Genomic DNA, 10,552 nt, shown 5'->3' on the forward strand with positions numbered 1-10,552 from the left:
AAATGATTTATTGAACTGACAGCCAGCAGTGAATTTTGTCGAGTCAAGTCGCAGGACAACGATGCGGCAGCGTCGTTTGCTGAATGCGACACCGTTGAGAAAAAGGACGAGGCATCCTTTTGAGCACCAGAACCTACCACACCATACTACACACAAACACACACAACACCCACTTTTCCTGGCTACACTTTCTAGTTTTGCCGCCATTTCTTGTTTCGATGTTGTGCATTCGCTTTTTTGCTATTAGACCCATACGGAGGGGAGCGATTGAGGGGGAAAATGGGCGGAGTTTTCGCTCAACTCAACTGAAAACTGAACTGGCTGCAAGAAATGGCACCGATGTGAAATGAAGTTTTGATTTAGTTCAAAATTTTTATCAAAAGAAACGCGTTACTACTGCTATGGCTCCTGCTACAGCTACTGCGAGAGCTCTGTTTTCCTTTTGCTCGGGCTTTTTCGCTTGCAGTTTTTCTAATAAATCACAGCATGGGTTGTCTCCTGATATGGGCGGACCTTTCGGGCGTAATGGTATTTTGATTTATGTCTCCACCAACCATAATGCAAAAGTTCACAAATACACACACCCATACAGATATACCTATAAAATACACAATATTATATGATAAACATTTTAAAAACTATTTAGTTGAATTTCACTTTTACAAATTCAGTTTAAAATTATTTATATACAAATTGATTTAATTGATGTCTGATTATCTTTAAACTTTTAATAGGTTTATTTTAAGAATTAAAAACATCTTTTTAACCCAGTAGAACTGGTTTTTACTGATACAGTAGGATTTTTCAGAACAATATTGGAGTTATTGGCAACTAGGCGTATGGGTGATATTTTTTTCTTTATAGTTTTCTTGAAAATTTTATTCCTTTTGACTGCTTCCTCTTAATAATTTAATTAGTTTTTATATTTATGACTTATTTAGAAGACTTACAAAAAAAGAAACATAATTGATCAAGATATTAAGAGGAAATGGTTCGTATACGTAATATTTTATACAAACATGTTTTAATTTGTTCTTAAATTTGTATAGGCCTACATTAAATAGTTATTAAATAGATATAGAACTATAAAAAAAAAAGGTACTCTTCTTAAAGCAGGTTTTAATTCTGTTCAACTATGCGTATACTTAATATTTTTTGCTACTGAGTTATTTTAGAGATATTTTATTTATTTCTATTAATAATTTTATTAAGTAAAGTTAAGATGGCTTGATATACTCTTCTTACTCTTAAAATAAATTTATTTCCTTGTCCGGATTCTCATCAGATAGATAATCTGTACTCTTATAGGGGAAATCGTCAACCCATTCGCAAGTTAAATAATTACAAAATTGCAATTACAGAAACAGACTTTCTCCATCTGTCTTTCCGCCTTACAAATCCAAAGATTTTTCACCATTTTCCAAGGAAAACAGACAAAAAAATGTGGAAAACCCTGGCAGACAGCTCCAAGTAACGCCCACCCACCACCAAACAGCAAACAAAAAAAGATACGAATTCAGATCCATACGACGAATGCGATGATGATGATGATGGCGATGGAAGAAACCGAGAACAGAATCCAGAAGCCGGGGCCGGCCGGGACTAATGAGACTGGCACAGGACGAACGACGTAGGACGCAGGACAAACGCCTGCAGTGCAAAAGTTTTGCAAAAGTGTCAGAAAATGTGAATGCGATTGTGTGGGTGCCGGAGTGGGTGGTCCCCGAGAGCTGGTATGGTATGGTATGGTAGGGGTAATGTGGCGAGGTAAACGGCAGCAAGCGAGATGAATGATATCTAGACGAGTGATGCATGAGTCGCCTTGGGGGCGGATGGTATTCCGGGTGTTCTGGGTTGGTGGCAAAATTCCGAAAAATGGGGGCCATCTAGGGGGGGCCGGAAAAAGCTGCCAGAAGCCATATAGAAGCTGGCTCGTAAGCGAGACGCAGGCGTGGAAGCAGCAGCGAATGAGCATGCGAATTGCACACAAGCTTACAAAAAACACACACACTTAGTCCCTATATGTATATAGTCACACACGAGTAGAGGGAAAACATATCCAACTCGAATCTTGTCTACAATAAATCAAATTTTATTACACTTTTCTTTATGCATGCCACAGGATATATGGCAAGCGTATGGCTCACTGATGAGCGCACAAACACCCAGGACTTGCACACACACACACACACACATACTAGGGAGTATCTGGAAACTGAGATTTTCGCAAGCTCATTTAGTGGGTTTGGTCCTTTTTGGCGGGCTGGTTTGGATCGCCTGGTTTGGGTGGAATTATCACACGGATTGACAAGATGGTAGTACGTAGGGGTACTTAGGGATGAGTTTTATTTTATTTTCAAGGATTAAAATAAAAGTAAAATACTATTAAGGAAATCTTTATAATTTTATTAGTATGTTTATTATTTATTTATATATTTTTCGAAATAAATATACATATAAGTTGTTTGTTTTTTACCTTTTTTAAGAGATAACCTCTATCAGTTTCATAAATATTCAATTTATTAAATATTATAAATATAAATAAATATATTAAATATTAAAATCAAATGGATTTGAAACAAAGGTCCTTCCGCATCACTATAATTTAAAAATATTTTCCCATAATTTCCTTCGTCTTGTGATCTTGACATTTTGCCATATAAATTTGATTTCCTTGTCTATAGCCTTAGGGCGCTGGAATTTACTTTCCCTCACATGGCAGGATGTCACCCACACTGCCAAACACACACACACACCACACACACACATAGAAGAGGAGACAGTGTCAGTGTCGGCAGTTTTGTTGGCTTATCAAAAGAGCAAAAAAGTAAACCGTTATGTGCGATGCATGACACTTTTCGGAATTTATGTGTTTGTATCTCATTAAGCGAAGGAGCAGCAGGAGCAGCAGGAGCAGGAGCAGCTGGCGGAGCGGGGGTCAGCCCAAAGGTGTCCCATGCACAAGTTTCAGAAGCAAGAAAAAGCCCCTCCACCCCCCCTCCAAAAAAAAAGCGTAGCCCATCAATGAAGCAAAACTGAAAACTGAAAACTGAGGCGGGCCAGAAAAGTTGTTTGAAACATTTTCCAAAAATTATCTCTTAACACAAATGTGACACCCAGCACATGTTCCCCACATCCGCCCATTCCCCTTGGGGCATCTCATATACTTATGTATGTATATTATGCACTGAGACAAAAAATGGCAATAGATAAGAAAAAAGATAATTTTCTAAAATATTCTTTAATCACTTATCTACAGTTAATTTTTATGTTAATTTTTCTTATTTTTTTATTTTAAGATACTATATTTTTCTCTTAGTGTATTATCTGGCCACGCCTCCACCGCCTCAGGCTGCCCACAATGCGCACACATCATAAATTTTAAGTGAAAATGAATCCTTTGGCAATTGAAGTTTTCGAGGAGATTTTTGTTGGCGTCGGATCGTCATCAGCGGAAAGAGAAGGCACTCTACCCGTAGAAAGAGACGGGTAGCAGTTGTGTGCGTATGAAGTTCATATCAGTATCTGGATGTCGTTGTCTTAATCCTTTGTTGGCCATAAATCAGCGAATCGCGTTCAAATTTCGCGCATGTTCCTGTTCCTGCATCGTCCTTTTTGCCTTCTGCCTCCTGCCCCCCACACGCATACACCCCCGTGGAGTTAACACAGCCATGTGCCCCATAATTCAGGTTTAATTAACTCGACGTGTTTATTAGCAAATATTAGTTTACAATTTGATGTGGCATGTTTTTGGGACTTGGGAGCCATAGAAGAGTCAGGATAATGGCCAGTCTTCGAGCAAGTGGTAATCCCATTTTTATAGCATACTTTTCAGAGTAAAAACAAATTGTAAAAATTATATTTTGAATGCTGCGCCTTTATTGCATTTATATAACTTACACTTACGGTCTAAGAGGGGTGGTGGTGGGGGTACAGGATACAAGAGGTGTAGGGATCGCAGGACTAGGGGCGTGGCAAAAGGGAAGCAAACTGTTTCGATTTAAAAATAATATCACAAAAACTCAAATACAAGTCGTATACATAGTTATCGTAGTATATCGTAGACTTAAACGATGATAGTGATTGTTAATGATAGTAATGATAATGAAATGTTATACATTCTGCAATGTTCTTGCCATCTTAGGTTTAGTTCTTAGGTTAGATTATTAAGATTCTTAGTTATTGTTGAGATTGGAGTTGGTATACATGGGTGTATATATATATATATATATATATAGATTCATATGTTTGAGTATATATATAATTTTTAAAATTGTTTCTCTATAATTTTTTGCGTATACATGCGTTGCTGTGGCTACCTTTTGATTTCTTTGTATATATATATATTTGATAATCTTTAGACATATGGAAGGAAAGTGCTATTAGCTAAATATTTACATTATCTCGTTAAGGATCAATGAGGTTAACATTTTTACCTTTTTTTTACGTATACTGCGTTTCATTCGTTTGTAATTGCTTAGATTTAGTGATTTAATTGTTTTACCATTAGAATTAAGTATTTTTCTTTTTTTTGGCACGCTTTCTATTCGATTCTTTTGACCAGGAACTGCGGCATAATTAACAAATTAATTAATAATCTTTATATCTTCGACTCACAATCGCACTCAAAAACCGGTTTCCACTCAATAGTTTTTGCTCACTCACTCTTTCCCCAACCACTCCGGCATGGCAATGGGGATGGGGGAGGTAGGCCTTCGCCTCCATCCAATCCAACTTTGACGAACTCGTGTCGTCGCCTTTCGTCAAACAGACCAGTCTATATAGCCGTCTCAACAGCACGCCGACAGCAGTTCGTCAAACGGTGGTAATTGAATTCCACTCGTTGCCTCTCGCTTGCACTGTGAGTGCGATAGCATGATGTCCGATTGGGAAACAATAAAAACGGACCAGAGCACTCCGACGATGACGTCACATCGTGGGGAACATGGGGAACATGAGGGGAAATGCTTGGCAATTCAGCAAAAGAGGGGAAATCCAACTGAGAGAGCGACTGCAAGAGATTGGGGGAGAGCGAGCGTGCGACTCGCCATGTGGCGCTCGAGAGAGCGAATTGGCAAACAAATCTCGCAGACTCTCAACGATCAGAAATCAGTGCAGAGAGAGTCCTCGAATCTCAGTTAACTGTTAAGTTGGGAATTATAAAGGAGGTCCTTGCAAGTCACTCGAAATGATTTTCAAAAAAAATTAAATAATTTTTATAAGATGTCCTTGCAGTTATTGGAACTGTTTTAAAAGTGACTTCTCGACTTTAAATTGGTCCTTGATCCTTGATCCTTAGGCATTCTTGGAGGACAACTGCTTGGCCAGCTCCGTGTACTTGAGGAACTTGGACTGCGGACTCTCGTCGTAGGGATTGATGGTGGGCGAGGGAGGCGGCTGCTGCATGGCTGTGGCAGGACTCCGGGAGGCGGATCCGGATCTCTTGGGCGAGGCCATCGGCAAGGACTTGGGGCTCTGGGCGGCCGGGGACTTGAGACGCGGCGACTCCTCGCCGGCGTCCTTCACGAAGTGCACCTTGGAGAGGTGGTGGCGGTAGGCGCCCTTCGACCCGAACGGCGTATCACAGAAGGAGCACTTGATGATGGAGGAGTCGCCGCCGGCGCCGCTGCTGGCGCTGAGGACGGCCTCGTTGCAGGCCCAGCTGAAGGCCACCAGGTCGCTGCCGTTCGAGGAGGAGGCGACCGCCGCTGATCCTGCGGAGGACTGGGCACTGCGAGTGTTCGAGGCGGGGGGGTCTGTGGTCTCGCACAGCTTTTGGAGAGCGGCCAGGGGATGGGCCTTGGGCTTCTTCGAGGAGATGTGGCTCGAGGGGTTGTTGTTGTTGTAGCAGTGTCCTGGAAGGAAATAGTGGGTTCAGTATTAGCTCTTTTAGAATCAAAATCAAGGAGGAAGTGAATCTATTTTTTAATATTTTTTGACAGAAACTTTGTCCTTTGAACCCACCTGTGTTGTTGTTGTTGTTCGTCTCCGCCCCGCTCAGCTGATCGAACATGGAGTTCAGGGCCAGGAGGCTGCCACTGTCCGCCACTGTGGCGGGGACAGTCTGCGGCGCCGGCGACTCACTGGCCGACCGAGGACTCTCCCGACTCGCCTCCATGGAGAACTCCTTCTTCACCTGGATGTGCTGCCGGGGACTGGAGGTGCCGCCCTCTCGCTCCTCGGCTCCCGCCTGCTGCTCCGCCTCCATCGGCTCCGCCTTGATCGTGGTGGGCGGTGGCGGCGGCGGAGGTGGTGGCGCTGGCGTGTCCGGAGTCCTACGGGGCGTGGCCTGTTGCCTGTCCGGGGTGTAGGAGGACTCCACCCGGCTGGCGGAGCTCGATTCGCTGGCACTGCGGTCCCGGGAGGCGTAAGAGGAGCGCATCATGTGCATCGCCTGGGCGTCCATCAGCGGCTTGGTGTAGTCGCTGCTGTCGTCGATGCCCAAGCGCTTCAGGATGCTGGCGCCCAGTGGAGTGCCGGTCTCGGAGTAGCCACCAGGAGTGCCCAGACTGCGTCCTCCGCCCCTCGACTCGAAGCTCTTCTCGATGAGCTGCTCCAGGGCGTTCAGCACCGACGGCGGCTTTTCCCCCCCCAGTCCAGCGTTGGGGCTGGGCATGCGATCCTGGGCCGGCCTCCTGGGCGGGATCGGTATGCTCTCGCCCAGGCACTTCCGGATGTGCTCCACGAACAGCGCCGTCTCTATCTTGCTGCCGCACTTCTCGCAGGTGATCTTCGTGGCGGCCGCGAAGTCCCGCAACGGCTTCAGGGCCGAGTCCAGGCTGGAGTTCGAGCTGGAGCGCTCCAGCTCGAGGAGCTTCCGGACCGGCAGGGATTTCTTGCGCTTCTCGTTGCGATTCTGGCGGGCCCTCTTCGAGTTGCCCGCGCCCGGTGCCGGCGGGGACACGGAGGAGGAGGGCGACTCCTTGTAGTGCGACTGCTGGGCCATGTGGCTGCTGAGCTCCTTGAGGGTGCCGAAGGCCTGGTCGCACACCTTGCAGGTCAGCACGGCACTCACCGCCGCGGCCGTGGCACTGGAGGGGGCGGAAGCGGCCGAGGCAGCTGCCGAAGGAGCACCTCCTGGACCCTGACTGCCGTTGGAGGGCCGCTCCCGGTCGTCGCCCGACTTCCAGGATATTATCTGCTCCTGGGATATGATGTTGGTGTAGTGCTGGGTCTCCTGCATGTGGCTGGTCATCTCGGCCAGCGAACGGAAGCTCTGGCCGCACCACATGCACTTGAGGATCTGGCGCGTCTGCTCCGCCCCCTTGCCCAGCCAGACGTCCTGGCCGCGCACCAGTTTCCTGGGCAGCGGCATCGTCTCCTTGATCAGCATGTTCAGCTCCGACTTGGAGGAGTTGGAGGAGCTGGAGGTGGAGCTGCTGCTGCTGGAGCAGGCCGAGTTCGAGGTGGAGGCGGGCAGTCGCGAGGCGGGAGGAGCACCACTCGAGGCGCCACCAGCTCCTGCCGAGGCGGAGGGCGATGGTATCTGGACGCCGCAGTGCTGCGTCTCCTTCATGTGGGTGGTGAGGCTGGCCAGGGTGGCGAAGCTCTGCTTGCACCACACGCACTTGAACACGTCCTTGGCCGTGTCGGCTCCTTTGTTCAGCCAGTGGGACTGCCAGGCGCTGTGTCGGCCACCGGAACTGGTGCCTCCGCCGGCCGCCGATCCTCCGGATCCCGACGACGACGTTGATGTGTTGGGGACTCCCGCTGAGTTCCGGTGGCTACCTGGTGGCGGCGTCTCCAGTCGACTCATTTCGCTCATCTTCTCCAGCGCCTTGCTGGCTTCACTTGGCCCCAGTTTCGGGTTGCCCAGACCTCCGGTTTTGGCCGCCACCGCTGCCAGGTAGGGGTTGATGGGCGGCACCCAGCTGCCGGGGGGCAGGGGGGACTTGTAGTCGGCCGAGATGCTTCGCGGCACCTTCCTGGCTGGCGGGGAATCGGGTGGCCCCTGCCTCTTCCGCGTGCTCACCGACAGGTCCAGCGGCCCAGTGTCTCCCTGGACATCTTGGTCGGCCTCTGGGTGGTGGCCCTGCTCCGGCTCCTCCTCCTCCTCCTCGTCCTCACCCTCGCTGCTGGCCCGCTTCCTGCTGAAGTCCAGGGCTGGCGGGGACTCGCCCGCCTGCTGGGTGGCCTGCTGGACCAGGGAGGCGGCCGCCGCCAGGGGATTCGTGAGCAGCAGGTGATTCTGCTGGGCGGCCGCCAGGTAGGCAGCCATTGCCGCGGACTGGGGCGGCAACAGGGCAGCGGCAGCGGCGGGGGGAAGTGTCGCCGTCAGGGGCAGGCCCACGGGATGGGGCGAGGTGGGCGTGGCCGTGGGAGTGGGGGTGGGCGCCGGGGTGAGGCAGTCGTTGGCCGAGCAGTGGGACTCGTTCGAGGGGCAGCGGACATCGCTGGGCAGCACTCCCACTCCCCCGCCCCCGGCCCCGCCCGCCGAGGCATTCGATTCCCGGGATTGGCATCGCGGGCTGGCCAGCTCACTGAAATTTGGGGAAACAAGGGACCTAGGGTTAGAACGGATATATTCAGAAGTTGTAGGCATTAAATTAATTTTTTTTTATTTCAAATTTAAATTAATGGAGAATATTTGAATTTTGAATTTTTGTTTTAAAGAAAAGGGAGTTTATTTTGTGGAATAAATTAAGGAAATTGTTTTAATTCATGTTTCTAATTATTTTATTATAATACTTTGTAATATAAACTTTAATTTAAATTATTAAAAACTTTGTTTAAATTAATAAAAATAATAATGAATATTTAGGTGAAGTCCTATAGTAGTCTTTAGGTCTTTAGTAGTATATTAGTAGTAGCATTTAGTAGTATTTAGTAGTGTATGTTTTGTAAACTTATGTTTTCTTTAATAAATAAATTAATAAATATTATTTATCTTTCTTCATTTTATTTACAATCTATCATTTTAAGCAAATAAGTAAATTTTATCAAATAAATAAATAAATTAATAAATAAATAATACTGAATATTAAATGCTGAAGATTTTCGTTTCTTGTCTTTTAGTTTCTTTTCTTTTCTAAAAAATATAAACTATAAACTGCCATAATTTCCAAGTATTTTAGTTTAAAAAGCAATGACTTAAGTTAAGACAAAGAGTTAGTCTAAACAATGTTCTAAGCAAAAAGGACTCTCGAATATCCTTGTATGAAAAAGAAGTTCAATAAACTGATATAATTTCTATCTTAAGTATTTTAGTTATAAAAGCAATGCTTTTAAATTAAGTCAAAGAAAGACTAATTTTTCCTTTTAAGACCTTTAAAGTCCTAGGAAGGCTAAGTCCTAGGACTCCCCGAATATCCTTGTATCAAAAAACATCCTCAAGCTCCAAAAAATAGGTTAAAAAGGCCACCCCTTTGACACTTTTTAGAGACGAATAGCCTTTCAAGCACTACTTCTTAAAACCTTCAATAAATTCAAAATAAAAACAATTTAGAAACATGAATTAAAACAAAAGATGTAGTAGATATAGATGATACTATTTTTATATATTTTTAATTAAAAAATTAGGCTATGGGCGATGGACTCACCTTGCACTCAGTGCCTGGCGGTAGATTTCCAGCATGACAGCCTCGTGTAGCATCATTTTGTTGAAGATTAGGATTCGGGGGTCTCTCTGGTACTAGTTATATGTAGATTATAGAAGCTGTTTGGCAATTAATTTCGTCTGGCCATTGATAGCGATGGAGTCTATTCTATTCTATACTGTTCTGTTCTGTTCTGTTCTGTTCAGTTCCCCTCGCCTTGTCACTTTTCACATCAAACATACGCGAAACAACAAACGCACTTGGTTTGAAAAGATTTGAATTTTATTTTCGTTTTTTTTTTTTTTTTTTCGATTTTTGTTCAACAAATAAATTCTTGAGCCATTCGTGAGAGAGAGATGGTATGGGTGTGTGTGTGTGTGTGCGTGTCAGTTTCGTGTTGAGCTTCTATCAAAAACACACACGTCAAATAAATCAAATGTCACAATGCCACGGAGGGGGGTGGTGTAGGGGGAGGCACAACCGACGACTGATGACGAACGCGAATCAATGAGCGTGTGTTTGTTTGTTTGTTGCAATAGTGTTTGTTGGTTGTTGTTGTTGTTGTTGTTATTGTTGTTGCGGTCAAACTGCCGCCAATTTCACTTCCTTCTTCTTCTTCTTTCTCCACTTTCTGTCCGCACAACAGCTGTGTGCCTGCGTGTGTGTGTGTGAGTGGGTGTGTGTGTTGGTGAGGCTATTAATTTAATGATTTACTGACGGCTTGCCACAAAAATTTACGATTTACGATTATTATTTTTATTTATTTCTCTTATTTTTTCACGCTTTTTTCTTTAACGAGAGACTAGATTTGAAGAATTTGAGATTTGAAATCAAAATCAAGCTGGCGCTGCCTTCCACTCCTGACCGGAAACTCAACAACAATGGCAATGGCAACGTGCGACATGATTTCGTTCCCGTCTAACAGTATCTATGTAATTTTTGCCATTTTTGCGACGCCGAGCGACAGTCCTTTCCCGTCGACAGACTTTTTTCGAAAAAAAACATTTTTGAGTTGT

The 10,552-nt window shown here is 45.4% G+C and overlaps 1 protein-coding gene across 2 annotated transcripts; it reads right to left on the reverse strand.

Moving 5' to 3' along the window:
* Nucleotides 1-3,856: 3,856 nt before the first annotated feature.
* On the reverse strand, nt 3,857-10,552 carry LOC6504194 (protein tiptop). Of its 2 annotated transcripts, none has more exons than XM_014904928.3 (3): nt 9,540-10,552; nt 5,965-8,480; nt 3,857-5,855 (listed from the first exon to the last, which is right to left on the reverse strand). In XM_014904928.3, the coding sequence occupies exons 1-3, from the start codon at nt 9,593-9,595 to the stop codon at nt 5,296-5,298; spliced, it is 3,132 nt and encodes a 1,043-aa protein (XP_014760414.2). In that variant the 5' UTR covers nt 9,596-10,552; the 3' UTR covers nt 3,857-5,295. The 2 variants fall into 2 exon arrangements, with proteins under 2 accessions (XP_014760414.2, XP_032311252.1); XM_032455361.2 differs by having other exon boundaries at nt 5,965-8,504.

Source organism: Drosophila ananassae, chromosome 3R (assembly GCF_017639315.1).
Source record: "Drosophila ananassae strain 14024-0371.13 chromosome 3R, ASM1763931v2, whole genome shotgun sequence".
Classification (NCBI taxonomy): domain Eukaryota; kingdom Metazoa; phylum Arthropoda; class Insecta; order Diptera; family Drosophilidae; genus Drosophila; species Drosophila ananassae.

Coding starts and splice junctions, on each gene's coding strand:
- LOC6504194 (XM_032455361.2), bottom strand. CDS start 9,595: ATGATGCTACACGAGGCTGTCATGCTGGAAATCTACCGCCAGGCACTG. Junction 8,505..9,539: donor CGCCAGGCACTGAGTGCAAG/GTGAGTCCATCG, acceptor TTCTAACCCTAG/GTCCCTTGTTTCCCCAAATT. Junction 5,856..5,964: donor GAACAACAACAACAACACAG/GTGGGTTCAAAG, acceptor ATTTCCTTCCAG/GACACTGCTACAACAACAAC.